The sequence below is a fragment of the Pipistrellus hanaki genome, assembly GCF_964339955.1.
Source record: "Pipistrellus hanaki genome assembly, chromosome: 9".
In the NCBI taxonomy this organism is placed as follows: Eukaryota; Metazoa; Chordata; class Mammalia; order Chiroptera; family Vespertilionidae; genus Pipistrellus; species Pipistrellus hanaki.
The window spans coordinates 78,261,160-78,286,596 of NC_140511.1; the positions used below are offsets into that span (position 1 = coordinate 78,261,160).

Here is a 25,437-nt window from a genome sequence, read left to right on the forward strand (position 1 = left end):
GCCCGGAGCCCGGAGCCCGGAGCCGGAGCCCGGAGCCCGGAGCCCGGAGCCCGGAGCCCGGAGCCGGAGCCCGGAGCCCGGAGCCGGAGCCCGGAGCCCGGAGCCCGCCGCCTCGGGCCACTCCCTCCCCCCCGCCTCCCCTCCATCGCTCAGGTCGCCTCCGGAGAGGAGGCTCCTGGCTTCGGGCTCTGGGCTCCCGCCGGGTCGGAGGCCAGGGAGCCGGAGCCGCAGGTGCGGCGGCGGAGGCGGGGCGGCGGCGCCGGGCCTCCCAGCCCCTCCGCGGCCCGGCCCGGGGACCCCGTTGCTAGGGGCGTTGCCAGGGAGGGGTCACGAGGAGGGGCGCTCTTCCGGAGGAGGACAACGGGTGACCCGGAAGCGGTCGGCAGTGCGGCGCTGTTTAAAGATGGCGGCGGAGGAACCTCAGCAGCAGAAGCAGGAGCCGCTGGGCAGCGACGCCGAAGGTACCGGCTCCGGGAGGACCGCCCGGCCGGGGCCCGGGGCGCGATGCGGGACCGCCGGCTGCCGGGGGGGCGGGGGGCGGCGCAGCCGGCGGCCGGGACCGGGCGCGCGAACCGCCCTTTCTCCGCCGCCGCCTCCCCTCCCCCTCACAATAGAGGAGCCGCCGCCGCGACCCCCGTCCGGGCGGGCGGGGCGGCCCGGCCCGCGGCCCTTCCCCTCGCGCCCCGGGGCGGGGCCTGGGCCGCCCCGCCTTCCCGCCCTCACCCCCGCCCCATCCCCCGCCCCCCGTGGGGCTCCGGGTCCGGGTCCCGGTCCCGGTCCCCTGCCCGCCGCCCCGGTCCTTCCCGCAGGCCCGGGCCCGCCGCCCGCCCGCCCGCCCTCTCCGGAGCAGCGGCGCCCGGCGGCAGCGCTCCCCGGGCCGCGGGCACAAAGGCCGGGCGGCCGGGATGCTGCGGGCGGGGGTGAGCGGCGGGCGTGTGCCCGGAGGACTGCCCGCCTCCCCCGGGGAGCCCCCTCCTCAGGCCCCGCAGCCCTGCCCGCCCGCCTGGCCATTGTTTCCTGAGACCTCGGGAGAGCGGGGCCTTTCAAAATGGTGCCACTCGCTCCATTTTCACTCGCGAGCTCGGCCCTGGGAACCGAGTCGGTCCCCTGGGTGGAGGGACAGTCATTGCCGAGGCCCAGCTGCGGACCCGGGCTGCTCAGGCCCACGGTGTTGGCTTCAAAGTTAGCGCCCCCCCCTCCCCCATTTTAGCCGCACACTCCAGGGACAGCCCTGGCAGACCCGCCCCGGGAAGGTCTTGTTCGGGGTGACGTCCGTTGAGGACCAGCAATCCTGGCCGCTGGCTGCTGAGCGAGCCCCTCGGGTCCCCGCTCCCCATGATGTCACCGAGGGCCGGAGAGGTGGCCCCCGCACCGGAGGGAGGCCCCGCAGGAGGGAGGCTGCAGCGAGGCGGCGGGAGCGGGACTGGGAGGCGCTCAGCCTTGGGGTTGGGCAGGCCTGGGTTCCATCACAAGCCTTTGCTAGCTGTGACCTTGGGCAGGTTACTTCACCTGGGCATTGTGTTACCTGTAAAGTGGGCACCATTGAGAATACACAGGGCTGTGGGGGTGGGTAGGGGCTGGGGGGGGGGAGATGGGAGATATCAACAACAAAAATATCAACACTATCAACAATAAAAATCAGTAAAGAGGGTGCATAGGAAGGCGGGAGGAGGAAGGGCGTGGTCAAGCAAGTGCAGGCTCACAGGAAGCTCATCCAGCCCAGGATCTGCCTCCTCCTCCTCTTCCCAGGGGACCCTGCCCGCCTGCCCCTGAGCACTCCCGGGCTGCGGAGAAGAGTGTGGGAAGCGGGGGTGAGGGGTGCTAGAGGGGAGGACACACCTTGGGGTGACCGCCCCTGCCCTGCATGTCAAATGGGGGAAAATAGGCCTTGGAGAGGAGGGCTTTGCTAGAAGGACAGGTGGTGGAACAGGATGTGAGGTGCCCGCTTCCAGATTGCAGGCTGCTCTCCTGGCTGCTCTTGTCCTTGGTCCAGCGGCCTAGAGGAGCCAGCCAGGCCCCGGTAATCCTTGGCTGCTTGCTTCTTCCAGGTGTTAACTGTCTTGCCTATGATGAAGCCATCATGGCTCAGCAGGACCGAATTCAACAAGAGGTGAGGGCTGTGGCCAGCGCTCTGTGATGGGTGCATAGGCTGGGCCTGTGGCCTGTTCTCTGCTTGGGAGCCCTTTCCTCTCCAGCTGGGCTAGATACGGGGTGCCTTCAGGCGGGGAGGGGGGAGGGTCTGTCCCTGAGCCGCCGGGGGCCTCCCCAGCACCCTTCCGTTAGGGCTCGGTGTTCTGGGCCAGGCGTGACGGTCTCTGCCCCCTGCAGATCGCTGTGCAGAACCCTCTGGTCTCGGAGCGGCTGGAGCTGTCGGTCCTGTACAAGGAGTATGCTGAGGACGACAATATCTACCAACAGAAGATCAAGGTGGGAGCCCAGCGTGCGGGCAGGTAGTGGGGGTGGGAGCAGGAGCAGGTCTACATCAGACACCTCCTCGCTGGGCCTGGCCTCTTACTTAGAGGGTGGAGTGTGGGGGAGCTGCTGGAATCACAGGACCTGGATTTAAATCTTGACTCTGCCACACGGCAGCTGCATCCTTCAGGCCCTTTACCCCTCTGGCCTCCGGCCTCCTGTCTGTGAGTGGGGGAGATGGAAGCATGGCCCACGGTTGTTGAGGGCAGTTGAGAGACTGGTGGGGCCTGATGGTCTCGGTGCTCACAGTGGGCCGCATGGACTGGGGTTGGAGACTAGACCTGTGTGCCAGGTCCTGCTGCCTCGTTTACAAACAGGTAAGCCCCTTAACGGCTCACTTCTCTGGGAGCTCGGAGGCAGAGATGTGGCAGTGGGTTTGTGTAAACAGTAACTCAGTAACATGACAGCCTGGGGTTTGGTAAGTGTCACTTTCCCACCTCCCCCGAAGGATCAGAGACGCTTAGACCCTTCTATCCATGTCAGGGCCAAGCTGGTAACCCAGTGATGGAAGGTGGTCAGGCCCGGGGTGAGTATGGCACCACAGTCTGCACCAGACGGGCAGGGCATGGAAGCACCTGGGCCCCTGGGAGGGACCGTGGCTGTCCTCCATTGTTGCCAGATCTGTTTTTCCCAGAGAAGCCAGAAATCATTTTGATAAAAAAATTCTCCAGGTTCCTAACACTTGGCAGGTGGTTCAAATTTAAAATGTTACGTGGATTACCCTAGCTGGTTTGGCTCAGTGGATACAACACCGTGGACCCAAAGGTCCCAGGTTCAATTCGATTCAAAGATTGCAGGCTCCACTCCAGACAACCAATTGATGTGTTTCTCTCAAAATTTCTCTCTCTCTAAAAAATCAGTGGGAAAATATCCTCCGGTGAGGATTTAAAAAATAAAATGTTATGTGGATCAAACAGTACATACAGCTGTGTGGCCTGTGGTCTACTCTGCCCCTTGCTTAGGGTGTTTGTGATTTAGCCCAGGTCTGTGGAGAGGTGACGGTACTGGTCTGGGCCTGACAGCCGGGGTTTGAGTCCTCCACCACTTCCAGCGGCGTGGGCTTAGGCAGCCTGAGCATCGCTGGGCGGAGTCGCGCCTCACCGGGCGGACATGAAGCTGGAGGGAATGCCGATGGTCAGTGTGAGCTCTGCGCGCGGGGCACGGCCAGGGCCTAGCAGCCAGCGCCTAGCCAGCGCAGGTCTCTCCTCTCCCTCACGTGGTTGGTTAGTGCGGTGGGGCCTTATTGCAGGACTTCCCTGCCACACTCAGGCTCCCTGGTAAATCGACAGGGGGGCTGTCTTGGGTTCTTTCCCATCGAGGCATTCAGCGAATGTCTGAGTGTCAGCATGCTGTGTGTGCAGAACTGACACCCCACTCTGTGCTGTGCCTAAGCATAGGCGACAGAGCCTACACAGAGCTGGTGGCTCTGCGAACGGGCCCTCGGAGGTCAGGAGGATATGGGTGCTAGCCCTCCGCAGAGGCCTGGCGGGGAGACTGCTCCGCGGGTTCTGGGCGCTCCCTGAGCTGCAGTGCTTTGGGCTGTTGGCACGCTTGTGAGCCGTTGTCTTCACAGTTATGAGCACAGGCTGTGGGCCGGGCACTGTTTGGGCCCTGAAGACGGAGGGATGACCACCACTGGCAAACTCCTGCCCGCATGGAGCGGAGTGGACAGACAGAGCAGCCAAGGGCAGCTGGGCGGCGGCGGAGTGACTGAACTGAGCACGGGAGGGGGCCGTGGCCGCTGGGCAGGGGTACATGGTGGTTGGAGGAGCGCGTGGAGGCGAGTGGGAAGCAGTTGGCTGTGGGAAACGGGGCTGCGACCGGAGAAAGGACGTGGAGGAAGCGGAGGGTATCAGCAGGTTTCTGGGCTGCGCAGGTGGCGGGGTGAGAGCAGGCTGAGCGCAGGTGGAGGCCGGGAGACCTGATGGAAGCTTTACAGTCGGATCAGCAGGAGGCGGAGTTAAGCAGTGACAGGTGCAGGGTGCTGGATGCATCTGAGACAGAGCCGGAGGGTCTGCGCTGGGTGTGGGGTGAGGGTGCAGGGACCGAGGCTTTTAGGGAGTGAGGGGGTGCAGCTGATGGAGGGGAAGGCCGAGAGGAGCGGGCACGTGGGGAGGTCAGCACCTGCTGCTGGGCTGGGCAGTTAGAGGCGGTAGATGAGGCAGCTGGAGGTGGGAGCTGAAGTTGGAGGTCAGGCCTGAGATAGGGCAGGCGACGAGTTACATTAAGGCTACGGTATTTAAATCCCAAGATGGATGACATTAAGAGGGTTGACAAGCGGAAGCTGTCCCGGCCTGAGCAGGGTTGTGCCTGCACATGCCGGTCACTGGGATGGATGTGTGTGGTGACCATCTTCCGGCAGGTGACGCCGTGTCGTGAAGGGTGTGGTGGTTTGGTGGTGACCCTGACCATCACAGGTCAGAGGGACGAGGCGGCGTGGCAGTGAGGGCCGAGGGCAGGAGAGGGTGGGGAGGGAAGCGTGGAGGTGTCTTGAGGGGGTTTATGGAGAAGGAGAAGGGATGAAGGAGCCATTGGGAGCAGGGGAGCAGTGAGGCCTGTTTGCCAGGCAGCACTATTGGCCACTTGTGGGGCGGGTTTGATTAACAAGAAAGTCCGTGGAGTTTGGCTAGGAAACCGAAGACGGCACCTACAGGTGGTACCTGTGAGCCGCAGGGAAGAGGTGAGGAGCTACCGAGGGGAGCTGTGTCCCACCCCAGCCTGGGCTGTGCACCCCTGCCCCGAACCAGTCTGCCCCGTCCTCATAGTGTGGAAGTGTGGTCACAGCACAGGCGCACTGGCCCAGGCCGATTCGCTCGCTCGTTTTCATGAGCAGACAGCCCTGCAGGCCAGGCTCTCGGTGCCGGAGCCGGACCTGGCGTGGCCAGTGGCTAGTGGCCGGTGACTCATGCAGCCAGCGTGGACGTAAGTCGAGGCTCCCGAGGCTTTGGGGGCTCTGGGCTCTGGTCACTAGGTGATTCCCACCGCCAGAGTCGGCAGCCCAGGGCGGCAGGGAGCTGCGTGGGGCTCGGTGCCACCCTGTGGTGTGCCTGCTGGTGTGCCTGCCTGCCTGGTGCTGGTGACGCTGATGGCCCGGCGCGGCTGCCTCCCTGCAGGACCTCCACAAAAAGTACTCGTACATCCGCAAGACCAGGCCCGACGGCAACTGCTTCTACCGAGCCTTCGGCTTCTCCCACCTGGAGGCGCTGCTGGACGACAGCAAGGAGCTGCAGAGGTGAGGGGTGGGCGCCCTGCCCTGAAGGGGGTGGGCGCAGTGCAGGGGCCTTGTGGGCCCCCGCCTCTTCCTCGATGATTGGGGGGGTACAGCTCCACCCGAGGGCAGACACTAGGCTGGGCCTCTCTGTTGGCTGAGGAGCCCACGCCCCCCGCTTCCCCCTGCCGTCAGGTTCAAGGCTGTGTCCGCCAAGAGCAAAGAAGACCTGGTGGCCCAGGGCTTCACCGAGTTCACAATTGAGGATTTCCACAACACGGTGAGCCCGTCCTGCTGCCGGAGGCCAGAGGGTGGGGGTGCCTGGCCGCGGCGGGGTTGACCGTCTCCTCCCTCGTCTTGTCTCTCCGGCAGTTCATGGACCTGATCGAGCAGGTGGAGAAGCACACCTCGGTAGCCGACCTGCTGGCTTCCTTCAACGACCAGAGCACCTCGGACTACCTGGTGGTGTACCTGCGGCTGCTCACCTCGGGCTACCTGCAGCGCGAGAGCAAGTTCTTCGAGCACTTCATCGAGGGCGGGCGGACCGTCAAGGAGTTCTGCCAGCAGGTGCCGCCCCCGCTTCTCACGTTCGGACCCTCTTTCCCTCTCCTCTCGGGGTGGGGAGCCCTGGGGCCTGGGGGCGGGGGCTGAGCCCAGGGCCTGAGCCACCCCCGTCCCGCCCCCGTGCCGCAGGAGGTGTGCCTGGGGTCCGCGGGGCCGGGGAGGGGGCTGAGCCCAGGCCCTGAGCCGCCCCCGTGCCGCCCCCGTGCCGCAGGAGGTGTGCCTGGGGTCCGCGGGGCCGGGGAGGGGGCTGAGCCCAGGCGTGACCCGCCCCTGTGCCGCAGGAGGTGGAGCCCATGTGCAAGGAGAGCGACCACATCCACATCATCGCGCTGGCGCAGGCCCTCAGCGTGTCCATCCAGGTGGAGTACATGGACCGCGGCGAGGGCGGCACCACCAACCCGCACGTCTTCCCCGAGGGCTCCGAGCCCAAGGTCTACCTGCTCTACCGGCCCGGACACTACGACATCCTCTACAAATAGGGCTGGCTCTGGCGCCGCGGCCCTGCTGCCCTCCCCTCTGCCAGGCACTAGACATGTACAGAGGTTTTTGTGTGGTTGTAAATGGTCCTGTTTCACTCCCCCTTCCCTGTCATACAACCCTCCACGTTTTATTAAAGGGGATGCTGGTGGTGAGCCCGTGTGCGTGTCCCTGCTCTGCTGCTGCCGCCTGGTGCTCTGTGTCTGGCTGACACCCCCCCCCCCAGGTGGGCTCCTCAGCCCTTCACCTGTCCCCCCCAAGCCTCCCAGCAGTTTTGAGGGGCTAGGCCTCTTGGGGCCCCCTCTGATTGTTGGGGTTCTGCTTCCTTCGTGCCCCCCCCCCCCCAGCTGGCCCAGGAAGCTCCTTGGGGGCTTACCCAGGGCCTAGGACCACCAAGGCTTCAAGCTGCCCCCTCATAGTCCACTCCGTCCTGCTGTCCTGGCCGGGGCCCCAGGCCCCAGCTGCCTGCTCTCCATCGGGGTCTGCATGTCAGGGAGCACTGGGAGGCGAGGGCCACATGGTGGTGGAACCTGGCTCAGCAGGCGGAGGAGCTGGGGTACCTCTGCACCCCCAGGCGACCCCACCTGGTAGGGGGCAGCCTTCAGGCCTCTGCTTGGTCAGGTCCCCAGGCAGGACTTGCCAGGCTGCCATCCCCTGCCCGCCCCAGGCCCCTGCCTGTGCCTGCTTGCACCCCTTTGCTTCCCCCCCCGCCCGGTGTCTGCATTGCTTGCCTTTTTGCCTTGACTTCCTTTCCTCCCCACCCCAGCACATGTGGGGGCTCAATCCCCAGGCTGTGAACTCCTTGGGGGGCAGGCCCTCAATAAATGTGAAGTACTGCCCACGTGTGCCATCGCCTGGCCCTGAACTCTCACCGCCCTGAGCCTGCACCGGCGGGTCCTCCCTCACCCAGTCAGGCTCAGACCGCGAGCTGCAACGGCTGGTCTTTATTAGGCTCCTGCGGGGCGGGGCTGAGGAAGGGATGGGTGCCCAGCGGCAGGCTTCAGCACCCCTCAGAGCTGGGAGCGAGGTCCAGCAGGCCCCAGCGCGTCCGCATCCGCGTCTGCGGGCAGAGACGGGTTGGAGGGCGCGTGGGCTGGGGCTCCCAGGCCGCCTCCCTGTGGGTGAGCACCAGGGGGAGCGGGCGTGTTAGTGGGCAGGTTAGTGGGCAGCCACACAGCAGGCCAGGCCCTGCTTACCAGTCCTGGTCAGGGTGTGCGGCGGGCCTCAGGCTGGAAGGCAGAGGACACTGAGAACCGGCCTGGGGGGTGGGGGTGGGGGTGTGGGGGCGGGGGGGTGGGCCTGCCTCAGGTACCTACCCACGGGGAAGTAGTGGGGCAGCCGCTGCAGGTAGATGCTTTCATCCTTCTCCAGGAACACACAGATGATCAGCCGGTCCACCTGCGCCAGGGCCTGGTCAGCCTCAGAGCCACCCTCTCCCGGGTCCCGCCTGGTCACTGTCCCCTCGCCCCTGGGGACGGCCTTCCAGCTAGGCTTCACCCTTCTCAGAAGGGGGCCGTGGTGTGTGAGGGGAAGGAGGGGGAGCAGAAGGACTGGTGTGGCCAGACACCATTGGCGATGACGGGGCTGCTTAGTGGGACTGGGGTGCACCCCATCACCCTCCTTCAGCCCCCTCACCCGGGCCCAGCCTCACCTTGTCCTTGTGCTGCTCCAGCCACTCCCGCAGCGCAGCCAGCACTACCTCCGCCGCGGCCTCGTTGGGGTAGCCTGGGGACCCCAAGAAAGGGAGTCCGGGTTCTGCCCCGCCCCCTGCCGCTCTGCCACACGTTCAGCTCCCACTGTCTGCCCGCCTGCCCACCCCACCCTTTCTCCTCCTGGACCCACTCACCAAACACGCCGGTGGAGATGCAGGGGAACGCCTGGAGGGTAGGGAGGGGAAGGGATAGCGTCACTCCGCCCCGTCCTCCTCGCCCCGCCCCTCGCCTCCCGCCCCGCCCCTCTCCTCACCGCCCCGCCCCTCACCGCCCCTGCCCGCCCCGCCCCTCACCGCCCCTGCCCGCCCCGCCCCTCACCGCCCCTGCCCGCCCCGCCCCTCACCGCCCGCCCCGCCCCTCACCGCCCCTCACCGCCCCTGCCCGCCCCGCCCCTCACCGCCCCTCACCGCCCCTGCCCGCCCCGCCCCTCACCGCCCCGCCCCGCCCCTCACCGCCCGCCCCGCCCCTCACCGCCGAGCGCAGCCCGTGCTCCAGCAGCAGGGCGAGGCTGCTCAGGTAGCAGCTGCGGAGCTCGGCGGCCTGGCTGGCGCTGGGCTCCCCGTAGGCGATGGGCCCCACCGTGTGGATGACATCTGCGGGCGGGAGGGGCCGGGTCAGGGCCGGGTGTCCCTGTGCCCTCGGCTCTCCCCGGCCAGCCTGGCTCTGGAGGGGCAGGAAGGGGCCCTCCCCCTCCGGGTGCCGGGATGCGGCGCACCGAGTGCTCTGGAGCCGAGTGCACCCCGCGATGGACCCCGGCCCCTCCGCAGGTCCGCCCTCAGCGCCCCCTCCCTGTAAGCCTGTGCCCCGCAGCCTGCACCGCCCGGGGTGTGGGGCAGGGCCCGGTCCCGGCACCCGGGGCTGCGAGGTGCCCCAGGAGAGGAGCCGCCGGCAGCTCCGGGGCCGCACAGTGACCGGCGGGCAGCGCCCCTCGGCGGGTTGTGGGGACTCACACTTGGCGGGCAGCCGGTAGCCGCCGGTGATCTTGGCCTGGCCGGTCTCGCAGTTCTGCAGGGTCCGGCACTCGTCGGTGAGCAGCGGCCCGGCGGCCCGGTGGATGCAGCCGTCCACTGCGGGGAGGGGCAGTGAGCTGGGCTCCCCGCGTCCCCCAGCCCATGGTCCGGAGGGGAAGGCTGAGGCCCACACTGAGCGGTCCGGGCCCCTCGACGGTGCTGGGGCCCCGCGGGCACCCGCCTTTCCCCGCGGCCGCCAGCCGCCCTCCCTCTCCCCCCCCGCCGTGCTTCCCCCGGGAGACACGGAGACACCGAGGCGCGGAGGGCGGCGCGGCCGGAGGAGGCGGCGGGCGGCCGGCAGGGGGCGCGCCAGGCCCGCGCTGCTCTCCGGGCGGACGGCGCGGGCGCGGGCTCTGAGCCGTGGGGTCGGGCCGCAGGTGCCGCTACAGGCCTGGGCCAGGGGTAAGTTCTTCCCACCCCAGGGCCCACCCCCGAGGCCAGGCTCCCGGGGCCGCGCCAGCTCTGGGTCCACTTTACAGACGAGGAAACTGAGGCCACTGGTGACCAGTGTCAGATCGAGCCCGGGCCTGGAGCTGGTCCTCGGCCCCTCGGGGCGCACCTGCTCAGTAACAAGCCGCCTCGTTAGCGATCCGCCCTAATTGGGGCCGCGGGGCTCTTAGACCGGGAGCCGGAGCCAGAACGGAGCGGCTCTGGGGCCGGGCGGAGGCTCTGGGGGCCGCCCCGCTCAGGTAAACAACCCCGGGGGCGTGGCGGGCGCAGAGGCGGCTCCCCTTCAGCCCCCTCCCTGTGCCAGGCAGGCCAGGGCCAGGGCCAGGGCCAGAGCCAGGCTCCCCCTCCCTCCTGGTGCCCATGGGCAGGCTGGCCAGTCCTTTCCTGAGTGCCCGCTGCTTCATCTGGAAAACTGGGGCTGTGACCCTCTCCGGGGCGGAGCTGGTGTCCTGGCCCGGAGAACGGGACCCACTGCTCCCGGAGAGGCCAGAGGGCCGGGCGCTCACAGCGCTGGCAGCGGGCAGGCCACCTTCTCTCCATGTCACCAGGCACATATCAGGGCCCTGCCTCCTCCATCGCAGCCCCACCCCCAACCTGGGCACAGGCTCTGGAACACCAGCTGGACACACCCCCCCCACCCCACCCTGTGCCTTTGGGGCGGGGGAGGGTCCCAGTTAAACTGAACTTTGCGGCTTTACTCTGAGCTGACATTTCCCAGAGCACCCCATCGGTGGGGAGGAGATGGGGGACCTGGGGGCTTTGGAACTGGGCAGGGATCGGGCCGCTGCAGCCCATGGGAGGGGCGGAGAGTCTGGGGCTGACAGGGTGCTCGGCCTGGAGTGTGCGGGGCGCCCCGGGCAGTGCCTGCTCCGGGCGGAGGTGCCCGGTGACCCCCAGCAGGAGCTGGGACCTGGGAGCTGGGTTCAGATCCCAGCCCCGAGGTCACAGATGTGTGGGGTGCAGCCTCTCTGGACCCCACTGCCCCTTCTGTCAAATGAGACGCTAGCAGGCAGCCACCTGGCAGGGCTCTTGAGGGGCAAAGCGAGTTAGCCTGTGGTGTGGGTGAGCGGAGCCGGCACGGGTGCAGGTGCGCGTGGCCGCTGTATTCTCGCAGGGCAGGGTGACAGGCGGGCACGCGCAGCGCGCACACAGAGTGCGGGGAGCAGGCGTCCGGCACGGGTGCTCAGGGCGTGCAGGGCTCAGGGCACGGGGGTGAGTGCAGGGACGAGGCTGAGCCAGCTCCCCGGGGACATCCCCTCCTGCCCAGCGGTGCCGGCCACTTGGCGCCCAGCTGCCGGCCTGCGGGTGACCTGGGCCCGCGGCGGAAGTGGAGCTCACTGAGATCCGTGCTTCAGGGGTTTAATGTTTCCTGCAGCGCGGCCAGGCCGGCCGCCAGGCCTTTGGGGCTGACCCGGGGGCAGGAGGGGGAGGCGGAGGCGGAGTGGGAGCTGGCCGAGGCCGGCCTGGAGCCTCCCCAGCAGAACGGGGTCCGGCGGCCAGGGGAGCAGTTCCCTCCAAGCAGAGATGAGGGAAGGGCCTGGGCACCTCCCTGGCCAGAGCACCCCTGCCCTCCCTTCCCCTCCCCTCCCCCGCCCCCTCCCTCTCCACACTCCTCTCAGTGCCAGGGGGCCTGCTGCTTGGCAGAGACTCGGACTGGCCTGGCCTGGGCTCCTGCTAGGCCCAGCGAAGCCCTGGAGGCTGCAGGAGGCGCTTCCGGAGGCTCCATCCAAGAGTTCCCTCCCCTTCCTGCTGACCTGGGCCGCTGGGAAAGCTCTGGGCCTGGCCCTGGGCTCCTGTGGGAGGGCATGTCCCCAGTTCATACCGGTTGGCCCCTCAGTCCCCTCCCTGGGCCCCTCAGCAATGGACAGGCTGCAGCTGTCTGGGGCCGTCTGCCCTCTCTCCAGCCTGACCTCCCAGGCCCCCCACCCCCAGACAAGCCCAGCGCTCTGCTTGGGAGCCCACCAGCCCTCCTGCCGACGGCGTGGCCTCCACACCCCCACCTCGGCCTTCAGCTCGGCCAGCCCCTCGGTCAGCACAGGCCGGGCTCTGGCAGGGCCGCCCGGGAGCAGGGAGGGCGCGGGCAGAGGGCAGGGCTGCAGCCTGGCATCCTTGTAGCCAGGCAGGCAGGCTCCTGTGGGGCCATTTGCCAAGGTGCTTAGGATCTGTTGGCTGCTATTTAGGGTGCTGTAATATTCATGAAGGAAAGATTAGATATTTAAATTTATTCAGCAATAAATGCATCTCAGTGGGAGAGCATTCCTCATGCTAAACAAACAAGCAAGCAGGGGCTAATTAATTATTTACAGGAACCAGAGGAGGCCTTGGCCTGGGGGAGACCCTGACTGGCCCTGGGCCTCCCCCTCCACCCCCTCCCCTCCCCTCCCCTCTACTGTCTGGCGGCTCTGGCCACAGCACACCAATTCTGGGGTTTCTCTTCCCAGAAACTCTGCCCACAAGCTTGTTGGTGGCTTGACCTCTCCGAGCCTCAGAACTGGCCCCAGAGGGTTGTGGAAGGACTGAGATACGCTGAGTGGCAGCCTGGGGGGAGGGACTGAAGGCCAGAGTCATTTAGCACCTTGTCCAAGGTCTCCCTCCTGTCAGAGGCTGCAGCTCAGAGTCCGAGGCAGGAGCAGGGACCGCAGCTCCTGGAGGCAAAGCTCCCGCCATGGCCATGGGAGTGTGTGTCCCTGCCTGTGCACCCTCAGCCGCCCTGCTCTGCCCAGGCTCCTGTCAGCCCCGGGCAGGAAGGCAGAGGCCGGGCCTGGGGAGCACCCTGGGGTGGGGAGAGGTATCTCTGTGTCTCTGAATGGAGCTGGCTGGGGCTGTGAGGGCAGCGCTGACCCAGCTCAGTGAGACCCAAGTCCCTCCCCCAGCTCCGCCCCCCTTGTTGCATCACTTCAACTCTGTGCCTCAGTTTCCTCAGATGCGCAAGGTCAGTGACAGCACCTCCCTCCAGGGTGGGCCTGAGCATCCAGTGAGAGAATGTACCAATGTGCCCTGCCCTTTATCGCACTGTCATCCCATTTCACAGACGGGGACACTGAGGCCCAGTATTGGGGATTGGGGCTGAGTGACATGGAGACTGCTGGAGCTCAGCTGTTCCTTTTAAAGAGCTGGCACACAAACTGAACTTACAAGGTCCTGCTTCTTCTGAGCTCCAGCGCCAGGGTGAGGCTCTGGGGGAACCAGACACATATGAGGAGGAACTGGATTGGCTGGCATTGGGGCAGGAACTCAGTGGCTTTGTCCCAGGCGGAGGTGCTGGCAGGGGTCGTTGTTCCTATGCTGGAACCTCCCGGGTTGCAGGGCTGACTGGCAGCCATTTCTGTTTGTTCTGCTCTGGTGATTCCGGGAGACCCTGCCCCATCCATTATGCAGCTCCACCCAACCTGATTGCAGCAGCTTTTGCATATAAAAGGCCTGTCCTGGCTCAGGCTTCAGACTTAGCTAAAATCTCTTAAACAAGATGCAGCTGGCCCTATCAGCGAAGGGCCCAAGACCCTGCACTAACACAGGCCTGCCTTGTTTTACAGCTGGGTCGCATCTGACCTCCAAGCCCCATACAGAGAGCTCCTGCAGGTGGCCCCAGGCAGTGGCTGGAGGCCCAGGGAACAGCTCCATGAGACTTCCGTGGATCTTAGTGAGAAGGTCAGAGTCAGAAATTAAGCATACACTGACTGAAAGGGTAACTTAGAGGGATTCAATAGTAGAGTAGAGGAGTCTGAGAAGCAAATCAATAATGTGGAATATGAGGAAGCAAAAAACACCCAATTAAAAGAGAAAAAAAAATCCAAAAATATGAAGATTGTGTAAGGAGCCTCTGGGACAACTGCAAGCGTACCAACGTTCGAATTATGGAGGTGCCAGAAGGAGATGAGAGAGAGCAAGATATCGACAACCTATTTGAAGAAACAGGAAACTTCCCCTCCCTGGTGAAAGAAATAGACTTACAAGTCCAGGAAGCGCTGAGAACCCCAAACAAGAGGGACCCAAAGAGGACCACACCGAGACACATCATAATTAAAATGCCAAGGGCTAAAGGCAAAGAATCTTACAAGCAGCAAGAGAAAAGCAGTTCCCTACAAGGGAGCACCCATATGACTGTCAGCTGATTTCTCAACAGAAACTATGTAGGCCAGAAGGGAGTGACAAGAAATATTCAAGAACCTACAACCAAGACTACTCTACCCAGCAAAGCTATCGTTCAGAATGGAAGGTCAAAGAGCTTCACAGATAAGAAAAAGCTTAAAGAGGTCACCACCACCAAACCGAAATCACCACCAAAATGTTGAAGGGTATTATTTAAGAAGAACAGATTTTAAAAAAATATGAACAATAAAACGGCAACAAATACATCTCTATCAACAATGAATATAAAAATAAGAAATCTAAAAAACAACATAAACTGGTGAATAAGACAGAATCAGAGGCGTGGACACAGGAAGCAGACTGATGAGTGTCAGCGGGAAGGGGTGAGTGTGGGAAGAGATTAACGGAAGGTCTTACGTAGGGACATAGACAATAGGGCGGTGAAGGCCTGGGGCAGGTGGGAACCAGGTGGAGGGGGCAGTGGGGGGAGAAGGGGGACACCTGTGATACTCCCAACAATAAAGATAAAAACAAACAAACAACAAAAGCCCCACAGCAGCCCCAGCTCTGTGCCAGGCCTGGGCGGCCCGCTGCCCCGGGGGTGCAGGCTCACGCACGCCAGGCCCCGCCCCCACGCCGCCGCGGTGGGTGGGCGCCCCGGGAGGAGATAGATGGACAGCAGCGCCTGATGTGATCTGAAATTCATTATGGGGTGAGATCAGCTCCTTAAATGGGGATTTGAAAACATTAGGGCTTCATTATGTACACAACGGCAGCACCTCATTCATCATGCAAAAATCACTCCCGTTATTAAAATCCCCCGGCAGCTGCCTGCGGGGCGGTGGCGCCGTGCCTGCGGGGGGAGGGGCCCCCAGCCGTGCCAGAGCCCCCTCTGGGGACAGCGTCCCCTGGTCCTCCCATCCAGCCAGGGCCGACGGCTGAGTGACGGCGGGAGGGGGGTGGGGAGCACAGGTCACCTCAGGGGCCTCGGTTTCCTCATCTGCAAAATGGGAGGCGAATGCTGGAGCCCGTGCATCAAGGTGAGGGCACGTGAGGTTCTGCAGGGAGGGGCTCAGCGAGGCCCTGGCTTCAGGCAGGCGGCAGGGAGGCGGGGCCTGCACTTTGGGAGCCAGTGTCACTGCCCTGCTCACTATCGTCCCCCTGCTCCCAGGAGCCGGTGAAATAAAATCCTCAACTCAGAGCGAGGCTGAGGCTCCCTCCACCGGAGATGCGTGCTGGCCCTCCCCGTGACCCCACAGCCCTCCCCGTGACCCCACAGCCCTCCCCTGTGACCCCACAGCCCTCCCCCGTGACCCCACAGCCCTCCCCGTGACCCCACAGCCCTCCCCTGTGACCCCCACAGCCCTCCCCCGTGACCCCACAGCCCTCCCCTGTGACCCCACAGCCCTCCCCGTGACCCCACAGCCCTCCCCGTGACCCCACAGCCCTCCCCCGTGACCCCCACAGCCCTCCCCCGTGACCCCACAGCCCTCCCCGTGACCCCACAGCCCTCCTCGTGACCCCACAGCCCTCCCCCGTGACCCCACAGCCCTCCCCTGTGACCCCACAGCCCTCCCCGTGACCCCACAGCCCTCCCCCGTGACCCCACAGCCCTCCCCGTGACCCCACAGCTCTCCCCTGTGATCCCCACAGCCCTCCCCCGTGGCCCCACAGCCCTCCCCGTGGCTCCCAGGGGCACCCAGCAGTGGGGAGGGCCAGGGTAACGCCCTTTGGGAGGGGGGCAGCACAGCTCCCGTATCAGCTGTGAAAACACGGCCGAAGGGAGAGGGGGTGCTGCTTTGTGCTTGGGAAGGCCTCTCCGAAGTGGGAGAGCTGAACAGATGAGACAGAGGCAAGAGCTGGCTTCTGGAAGGCCGGGGAAGAACAGAAGATTTAAAAAGATTAAATCGGTCCGGGCGGAAGGCTAGCTGAGGGGCCGGGGCGGGGCCGGGCAGGAACCTGGGCTGGATCCCATCGAGGGGAGAAGTTTGAGCAGGGAAGGGGCAGGTCTGAGAGTCCTCCCTTTGCTGTTCCCTCATCCCAGGTGTTCTTCCCTGCAGCCCAGCTCCTCCAGGTGAGAGGGTGCGGGCCGTGCCTGCCCCAAGCCTGGCACGCTGTGGTGCTTAGTAAGTTGCTTCCTCTGAGCCCAGCCCCCCCAGAGCCCGTCTCGAGGGGCTGGAGGCCGCCTGCAGTGCCCCCGGTGCCCGGCTCAGCTACTCAGAGCGCCAGCCCGGGAAGCACTGGGGGCTGGTGGCAGGGGCCACGGGAGAGTGCTGCCAGGCGGCTGCTGGGTGGCAGGGGCCCCGGGAGACAGTGCTGCCAGGCGGCTGCTGGGTGGCAGGGGCCCGGGGAGACAGTGCTGCCAGGCGGGCTGCTGGGTGGCAGGGGCCCCGGGAGACAGTGCTGCCAGGCGGCTGCTGGGTGGCAGGGGCCCGGGGAGACAGTGCTGCCAGGCGGGCTGCTGGGTGGCAGGGGCCCCGGGAGACAGTGCTGCCAGGCGGCTGCTGGGTGGCAGGGGCCCCGGGAGACAGTGCTGCCAGGCGGCTGCTGGGTGGCAGGGGCCCGGGGAGACAGTGCTGCCAGGCGGGCTGCTGGGTGGCAGGGGCCCCGGGAGACAGTGCTGCCAGGCGGCTGCTGGGTGGCAGGGGCCCCGGGAGACAGTGCTGCCAGGCGGCTGCTGGGTGGCAGGGGCCCGGGGAGACAGTGCTGCCAGGCGGCTGCTGGGTGGCAGGGGCCCCGGGAGACAGTGCTGCCAGGCGGCTGCTGGGTGGCAGGGGCCCCGGGAGACAGTGCTGCCAGGCGGCTGCTGGGTGGCAGGGGCCCCGGGAGACAGTGCTGCCAGGCGGCTGCTGGGTGGCAGGGGCCCCGGGAGACAGTGCTGCCAGGCGGCTGCTGGGTGGCAGGGGCCCCGGGAGACAGTGCTGCCAGGCGGCTGCTGGGTGGCAGGGGCCACGGGAGACAGTGCTGCCAGGCGGCTGCTGGGTGGCAGGGGCCACGGGCAGAACAGTGGAGGCCTCGCCGATCCTCCCGGGCCTGACTGTCTAAGAACAGAGAGGAGCGGGAGAGAGAGAACAAGAAGAGGGAGCGAGAGAGAATGGGAAACGGGGAGGGGCACGTGTCTGAGAGAAAGCCAGTCGAGAGGGAGACAGACTCCAGCGAGGGAGCAGAGAGAGGGGCAGGCAGAGCCGTGCAGGCAGAGAGAGAGGGAGGGAGAGAGGGAGGAAGGGAGGAAGGGAGGGCGGGTGAGAGGCTGAGAGGGAGAGAAGGCACAGCTCCCCCAGGGTCACGCGTGCCTGGTGCCCGTGTGCGGAGAGGGGGGACCAGGTGGCAGGGAGCGCGTGGTGGGGAGGGACTTGGGCACACGGGCACACAGGTGGGAGGGTCAGGGCCTGGGCACAGCCAGCCCCACACAGGTCTGCACGGAGCGGACAGACAGCGCAGGGCGGGCCCCTCGGGGTGGTCTGACGGGGAGCAGCGGCACCTAAATAACCACACAGATGGAGTCTGATGGTTCAGGGGGCAGATGCCGGCCACGAGGGACAGGCCTGAGCGCAGGCCTGGGGCGGGGAGGGGCTGAGGTGGCGTGACAGATGACTAGGAGGAAGGGGGGCTGAGGAATGGGGGGGCAGAGGAGGCCTCAGGCACAGCAGCCGCAGGTGCCAGGCCCGGGCCACCCTGGCTTCTCTGTCTGTGCCGCGCCTGGGCGCTGGGGAGCAGGGCACACCCAGCGGACCTGCCACGTGGGCGTGGGCAGCTGCACGGAGCTGAGCGGGCGGGAGGGCGGGGGCAGGCGCTGGCTCCTCAGGTGGCTGGGCCTCGGACCCCCAAAGGGAGGGCGGTGTGAGTGTGGGGGAGTGGGTGGGGGCTCCATCCCGCTCTGCCCACCTGCCCTCCAGGGACCCAGCGACCGCAGCCACCAGCCCTCGGCCAGCCGTGGGGGCACTGCCAGGCGGCGGAGATGGCGGCCATGCCGGAGAGGAAGGGCCCTGAATTAATCTGTCACTGAGGCTGGGCCGTGGCAGGCGCCGTCATGATTTAGATGAATAATTGAAACGCTCCGATACATTTATTATCCCTTAGTGCGCAAGTGGCAGAGAAAGACGAGGGGTAATTGAAAAAGCGCGCACAAATCTCGGCGAGAAAGCCGGCTGCTTATCGCCAAGCAAACATTTCAGTCCTAATAAACAGAGGGACACGCGTCAGGGCCTGTCGATCCGGCCTGATTTAGGGCCCGCCTCCCTGCTTACCATACAATGAGAGTGTTTAAAAATATTATTTTACTGAGACAGTAAAAGCTCTCCGAGGGAGGAGGGAGGAGGAGGAGGGAGGAGGGAGGAGGAGGAGGGAGGAGGGAGGAGGGAGGAGGGAGGAGGAGGAGGGAGGAGGAGGAGGAGGGAGGGAGGAGGGAGGAGGGAGGAGGGAGGAGGGAGGAGGAGGAGGGAGGAGGAGGAGGAGGGAGGGAGGAGGAGGAGGAGGGAGGGAGGAGGAGGAGGAGGAGGGAGGAGGGAGGAGGAGGGAGGGAGGAGGGAGGAGGAGGAGGGAGGAGGAGGAGGAGGGAGGAGGAGGAGGGAGGAGGAGGAGGAGGGAGGAGGAGGAGGGAGGAGGAGGAGGAGGGGAGGAGGAGGGAGGAGGAGGGGGAGGAGGAGGAGGGAGGAGGAGGAGGAGGAGGGAGGGAGGAGGAGGAGGAGGAGGAGGGAGGAGGAGGAGGGAGGGAGGAGGGAGGAGGAGGAGGGAGGAGGAGGAGGAGGGAGGAGGAGGAGGGAGGAGGAGGAGGAGGGAGGAGGAGGAGGGAGGAGGAGGAGGGAGGAGGAGGAGGGAGGAGGAGGAGGGAGGAGGAGAAGGGAGGAGAGGGAGGAGGAGGAGGGAGGAGGGAGGAGGAGGAGGGAGGAGGGAGGAGGAGGAGGGAGGAGGGAGGACGAGGAGAAGAGAGGAGGAGGAGGGAGGAGGAGGAGGGAGGAGGGAGGAGGGAGGAGGGAGGAGGGAGGAGGGAGGAGGAGGAGGGAGGAGGAGGAGGAGGGAGGGAGGAGGGAGGAGGAGGAGGGAGGAGGAGGAGGGAGGGGAGGAGGGGAGGAGGAGGAGGAGGAGGAGGAGAGGAGGAGGAGGAGGAGGGAGGGAGGAGGAGGAGGAGGAGGGGGGAGGAGGAGGGGAGGGAGGAGGGAGGAGGAGGAGGGAGGAGGGAGGAGGAGGAGGGAGGAGGGAGGAGGAGGAGGAGGGAGGAGAAAAGAGGGAGGGGGAGGGGAGAGGAGGGTTTGGCTGGGAGGCTGAGAAGCTGTTAGGATGTGGCCCTCTGTTCTCTGTGCCTGTGGGGCCTTTGGGGCCCGAGCCCGATGCCCCCTCTGCTGGGAAGCTTCTACCAAAAGGAGAGAAGGCACAGCTCTTTGAGGGCAGAACCCAGTGCTGACTCCCTCCCCCAAACACACGCTCAGGAGGAGCCCTGGAAGGAGGGGAGGAGGGGTGCCCAGTCTCACTGTCCCAGAACCACCGGAGTCGAAGCTACACACCTGGCGTGGCCCCCGGGCCTGGGGGGGAGGCCCAGGAGCCTGGACCCTCTGGGGGGGTCCTTTGGCCCCAGCGACCCCGGGGGGACTTTCCCTGAGGTTGGGGTGCCCCGCAGGCGCCTGTCCCGAGGCCGCGCCCCGCAGTGGACACGGGGCTGCTGCCCCCGGCTCCACAGGCCCCGGCCCGGCCCCTAGAGGCCCCCTCGGGCTGCCGGCTGCCCGGGGCATGAGCCAGGGCCCAGCACAGAGCAGCCACCCGCCGCCCCACATGGTGCCCAGAACCCGCTCCTGGGAAAGAACCTTCCAGCGGGGACACAGGCAACGAGACAAACACAGACAGAGTCCGTTCGGGGTCAGCGCCGCGGGGAAGGCACAGCCGCGGGAGGAGCCGTCTGAACGGGGCCGGAGGGACTCAGGCTGTTACATGCCCGACGGCTGGGCAGGGGGGCGGGTGGTGGTGGAGATGGATGGGTGGGTGGGTGGTGATGGAGATGGATGGGTGGGTGGGTGGTGATGGGAGGAGGGTGGGTAGATGGGTGGATGGCTGGGCAGTGGGTGGCTGGTGATGGGAGATGGATGGGTGGGTGGGTGGTGATGGGAGGGTGGGTAGGTGGGTGGTGATGGAGATGGATGGGTGGGCGGGTGGTGATGGAGATGGATGGGTGGGTGGGTGGTGATGGGAGGAGGGTGGGTGGGTGGGTGGGTGGGTGGTGATGGGAGGAGGGTGGGTAGATGGGTGGATGGCTGGGTGGGTGGGCGGGTGGTGGTGGAGATGGATGGGTGGGTGGGTGGTGATGGAGATGGATGGGTGGGTGGGTGGTGATGGGAGGAGGGTGGGTAGATGGGTGGATGGCTGGGCAGTGGATGGGTGGTGATGGGAGGAGGGTGGGTAGATGGGTGGATGGCTGGGTGGGTGGGTGGTGATGGAGATGGATGGGTGGGTGGGTGGTGATGGAGATGGATGGGTGGGTGGGTGGTGATGGGAGGAGGGTGGGTAGATGGGTGGATGGCTGGGCAGTGGGTGGGTGGTGATGGGAGATGGATGGGTGGGTGGGTGGTGATGGGAGGAGGGTGGGTGGGTGGGTGGTGATGGGAGGAGGGTGGGTGGGTGGGTGGTGGTGGAGATGGATGGGTGGGTGGGTGGTGATGGGAGGAGGGTGGGTGGGTAGATGGGTGGATGGCTGGGTGGGTGGGCGGGTGGGTGGTGATGGGAGGAGGGTGGGTGGGTGGGTGGTGATGGGAGGAGGGTGGGTGGGTGGGTGGTGATGGGAGGAGGGTGGGTAGATGGGTGGATGGCTGGGTGGGTGGGCGGGTGGTGGTGGAGATGGATGGGTGGGTGGGTGGTGATGGGAGGAGGGTGGGTAGATGGGTGGATGGCTGGGCAGTGGGTGGGTGGTGATGGGAGATGGATGGGTGGGTGGGTGGTGATGGGAGGAGGGTGGGTGGGTGGGTAGATAAAAGGGTGGTAACAGGAGACTTGGGGTGGATAGAGGCCTGAACCCCTCCTGGTGGGAACTTCAGGGGGCCCCATGGGGAGGCTTGGGTCCATCTGGGCGGCGTCAGGTAGGGACCCGGCCCCCAGCCCCGGGCTGCTCCTCCCCGGTGGGCTAAGGGGGTGGACCTGGCCTGACCAGGGTGATGAGGGCACAGGGGACAGAGGTGAAGGCAGAGATGTCCCGGCACAGGGCCCCCTCTCCCTCTTGGCCCAGCCTCACCCCTGCCCTGGTCCCTCCCCCCCACCTGCTCCAGTCACATTAGTGGAGTGACAGCCCGGCCTCACCCCTGCCCTGGTCCCTCCCTCCCCCCCCACCTGCTCCAATCACATTAGTGGAGTGACAGCCCGGCCTCACCCCTGCCCTGGTCCCTCCCCCCACCCCCACCTGCTCCAATCACATTAGTGGAGTGACAGCCCAGCCTCACCCCTGCCCTGGTCCCTCCCCCCGCCCCCACCTGCTCCAATCACATTAGCGGAGTGACAGAACGGCGAGTGCTGGCAGCTCCATCAATCTCCGCGGCGCTAAAAGGCTGGACTCCGGGCCCACTTCCTCCCGGGCCCCCTCACCCCATCCATCTCCACGTCAGTTAGGCCGCACCGGGGGCTGCCGAGCCTCCTCTCGCCCTCGGTGACGCAGGAAGGGGGGTCAGAGGGACCCCAACATGCCTCCCTCCTTAGGCTGGCCAGAGCAGGTGCCCTTTGACCTCCCGGAGTGAGGCCACCAGGCTATCCATGAGCCACACCCGCCGGGCCCGGAACCGCAGTGGCTCCCCTGCCCTGGTGGGCACCTCAGGCCTCCCGCCTGCACCGCGGGCTGTTCACTCGCTCCCGGCCGCTCCCTGGGCACCTGCTCCTGGCGGAGGCCGCTCCACTGGAGACAGTCCTGCCTCCGAGCCTCTGTTCTCGGGCGGACAGACCCCAAACAGGGAGCACCGTCCCCGGGAGGCTGTCTGGCTGGGGAGGGAGAGGAGCGACGGGAAAGGAAACCGGGAGCCCTGTGAGGGCCTGGGAGGCGGGGCGGGTGGCTTCAATTTCACGTAGGGGTGAGGGGGCCTCGGAGAAGGGGGTGTGAGCTGGGGTGGTAGACGGGGAGGGAGCAGCTGTGGCTGTCTGAGGAGGAGCGGTCTGGGCAGAGGGCTCAGCATGCGAAGGCCCCGGGGCAGGTGTGGGCGCAGAGCAGGGAGGGCCGGGCGGTGTGGTGGGGACCTGAGGGGTCTGGAGGCCGGTGTGGCAGAGTGGGGAGGGCCGGGCGGTGTGGTGGAGAGCTGAGCGGTGTCCGGGGAACAGGGACCAGGGCTCTGAGTGAGGTGAGAGCCCTGGCAGCGTTTTGAGCGGAAGAGGGGTGTGACCTGACCTAGGAATTAGAAGGCCCGCCCCTTTCTGTCATCCTTGTCTTTGGACACAGGATGCCTAAAACTCCAGCCCCTCAGGTGGTCTCCCACCCCCTCCCTCCTCCCTCCTCCCTCCTCCCTGCTGGGCTCTGACGTGTCCCAGCTGCCGAGCTTCCCCCAGCCCCCATGTCTGTCTCACTTCAGGGTTCACCGCTGGCCCCTTTGCCCAGGACACTTCCCACTGCTCTCCCGGCTCTCCCCCGCCCGCAGGCACCGCCTCCTTCCGGGAGCGGCCCTGATGCCCAGGCTGGACACTCCCGGCCGAGCCCCCACCGGGCCTGTGAGCGCCCCGACCACCTGTGCAATGGCGGGTGCTCTCACCGGGCCTGTGAGCCTGGGAGGCGGGGACCAGGCCCCTCCTGTGCCCAGCGGGTCTGTCCTGGCACCCGGGCAGGGCCCGGCACTCCGTAGGCGCTCCATCATTGGGTGACGAATGAGCGGACGGAGGGTGGCTGTGGGCAGAGCGGGGCCTCAGGTCCTCCGAAAGGACCGGCTTCGGAGGAGGGTCCCGGGGCCTGTCTGTGGCCCCCCTCCCGCGAAGCCCCCTCATCCTGGGAGGCCTCGGGCGGCTGTGACCTCCACAGCGACAGGCGGAGGAGAAGGGGGGAGGGAGGGAGGGAAACAGCGCCAGCCACAAACAGCCCCGCATCCTGGCTGGCACCGCCACGCTCAGCGCTGCGCTTATTCATCCTGCCCCTCCTGCCCCTCTTACTCCCCCCCCTTTACAGCCGGCCTGGGCCGCCACCGCTGCCGTAAACACGCCCGGGATTTATCCCGCCGTGCATTAACCCCTGCCCCGCGCCTCGCCAATCATCCCGCCGTCACCGCGCAGACATGGCAGCTCAGCCAGCAACCAGGGCTGGGGCCGCGGGCACGGCGGCGGGGGAGTGGGCCCTGGGGCAGGGGCTTGCCCCGTGGCACCTGCTGCCCTTGGCCTGGCCGGGAGCCCACGCTGACCTCGGGCCCGCCCACCCGGCCCTGCGGGGACCGCCTCCTCGCGGGCGCTCACACGCGTGAACGGCCTCTCTGGCTCCGAGACCTTGGCCTGCTACGGTCACCATCCAAGGTTTCGGAGCAGAACACGGACAGTAATTTCCCCTCCCCCGGGGAAACTGAGGCCAGAGGGCAGCAGGGTCAAAGGCAGGGCGGGGCTTTCCCCCCTCCCTGCGGCCTGCCAGTCCCTGGCCCTTTCCAACTTCACATGCCCCCCCCCCAGTTACAGACCACAGGCCTCTGTCAGAGGGGGGACCTGCCCAGGCCGCCCGCAGGGAGGGCCCGCCTGCCACAGGCACCGGAATGTGTCTAAGGCGATGGCAGCAGACAAGGCCGAGAGGGGGCAGGAAAGAGGGGCAGAGGGAGGCATGGGGCACTGTGGGGCAGTGGGAGGGCTGTGGCAGTAGCTAGGCTCAGGGCTCCGGGGAGAGAAGCAGCTGAGGGCACCTCCCCCCACCCCCATGTTCCCCCCACACACCCTCAGACCACAGGAAGGGTCAAAGGTCACTCACCACCGCCGCCTCCGAGCAGGGAGCTGTTGGCTGCAAGAGAGAGAAAAGGCGGTCAGGTGGGGCGTCAGATGGGGTGTCAGATGGGGCGTCAGGTGGGGTGTCAGGTGGGGCGTCAGGTGGGGCGTCAGGTGGGGTGTCAGGTGGGGTGTCAGGTGGGGCGTCAGGTGGGGTGTCAGGTGGGGCATCAGGTGGGGTGTCAGGTGGGTGTCAGGTGGGGCGTCAGGTGGGGCGTCAGGTGGGATGTCAGATGGGGCGTCAGGTGGGCAGGCTGTGTGGAGGGTGGAGATGGGCTGCCAGCTGGGCCTTCAGGCTCTGGGCACAGTCTCCTCGGAGGGAGGCAGGTGAGGAGAGGTGAAGGGGCTGGGGCTCCTGTGGGCCTGGGTTTGTATGGCGGTGATGGGGGGGCCACGGAGCTGCCAGGGTCCTGCCCGCTGCACGTGGGGCTAGAGTGGCAGACGACCTGCGGCCACCAGTGTCCACTGCGTTCGTTCACTCACTCACTCATTCACTCACTCATTCACTCACTCATTCACTCATTCACTCACTCACACTCACTCACTCATTCACTCACTCATTCACTCACTCATTCACTCACTCACTCACTCATTCACTCACACTCACTCATTCACTCACTCACACTCACTCATTCACTCACTCATTCACTCACTCACTCATTCACTCACTCACTCACTCATTCACTCACTCATTCACTCACTCACTCATTCACTCACTCACTCATTCACTCATTCACTCACTCATTCACTCACTCACTCACTCATTCACTCACTCACTCACTCACTCATTCACTCACTCATTCACTCACTCATTCTCTCACTCATTCTCTCACTCACTCATTTACTCACTCATTCACTCTCCCATTAATTTATTCACTCACTCATTCACTCACTCACTCATTTGCCCATTGGTGCCGGCGGGGGTGGCAATGTGGACAAACAGGCTGCTGAGGGTCTCAGGCGGAAGCCACTGGAACTGTGGCTGCAGCGGGCAGTGCTGAGTGTGGGGAGAGGGAGGGTGAGGTAAGGGCCCGGTTTCGGGGCAGCGCAGTGAGGGCCCGGAGCACGGGGCCCGGACCCAAAGCCGGGTCAGCAGGTGGGTGACTCGAGCCACAATCCTCTGTGCCTCAGTTTCCCCAGGGAGAATCGGCCACCTTCCAGGGTTGATGTGAAGCAAGGGAGCTCCCACCCAGGCCCCTCCCTCGACCAGAGCTGGACTGCCAGCCGCCCGGCTGCCCGGTCCACCTCGCTCTGCCCCACTGCCCGCCCCTCCCCCTCCACAGGCTGACGGGGCAAAGGGAAGGGGGCAGCCTCCGCCGACGTCAGGCTGTTCAAGCCAGCACCCCCCCCCCAGCAGCTCCAGCTCTGGCCACACAGGCGCCTGTGCCAGCGGCTGGTGGGCATCAGGGCGGGTCCCTGGCCCAGGTGCTGCCATGGGAGGCCAGCTGTGCCCCAGGCCCTGGCCGCAGGAGCCCTGGCTCCCAGCAGACAGCTCCTGCACCCGCGGGCGCCTCCGCCTCCCTCTGTGTTGGGGGACACGCGGCAGAGCCGG

General features: G+C 66.1%; 2 protein-coding genes across 6 annotated transcripts in view; one reads left to right on the forward strand and one right to left on the reverse strand.

Annotated features, from left to right (window-relative positions):
* The first annotated feature begins 245 nt into the window (after positions 1-245).
* Positions 246-7,569, forward strand: OTUB1 (OTU deubiquitinase, ubiquitin aldehyde binding 1). The gene is made up of 7 exons (XM_084895941.1): positions 246-461; positions 2,049-2,110; positions 2,329-2,427; positions 5,586-5,704; positions 5,876-5,960; positions 6,053-6,247; positions 6,526-7,569. The coding sequence occupies exons 1-7, from the start codon at positions 404-406 to the stop codon at positions 6,721-6,723; spliced, it is 816 nt and encodes a 271-aa protein (XP_084752067.1). The 5' UTR covers positions 246-403; the 3' UTR covers positions 6,724-7,569.
* Positions 7,570-7,650: 81 nt separating this feature from the next.
* The window catches only part of MACROD1 (mono-ADP ribosylhydrolase 1), a 115,758-nt gene continuing 97,971 nt past the window's right edge, over positions 7,651-25,437 (reverse strand). For 2 of the 5 annotated variants that reach the window (XR_014796028.1, XM_084895923.1), the window contains exons 4-11: positions 23,872-23,901; positions 9,384-9,500; positions 8,905-9,026; positions 8,568-8,598; positions 8,373-8,446; positions 8,038-8,119; positions 7,918-7,950; positions 7,651-7,781 (exon numbers count right to left, since the gene is read on the reverse strand). Coding sequence is in view for 4 of the 5 variants with exons in the window: in XM_084895923.1 (XP_084752049.1) it covers positions 7,946-7,950; positions 8,038-8,119; positions 8,373-8,446; positions 8,568-8,598; positions 8,905-9,026; positions 9,384-9,500; positions 23,872-23,901 (461 nt within the window). In the remaining variant the exon portion in view is untranslated. Of the gene's footprint in view, positions 7,821-7,917; positions 7,951-8,037; positions 8,120-8,372; positions 8,447-8,567; positions 8,599-8,904; positions 9,027-9,383; positions 9,501-23,871; positions 23,902-25,437 lie in introns of all 5 variants that reach the window. The other 3 variants (XM_084895922.1, XM_084895925.1, XM_084895924.1) reach the window with 2 other exon arrangements.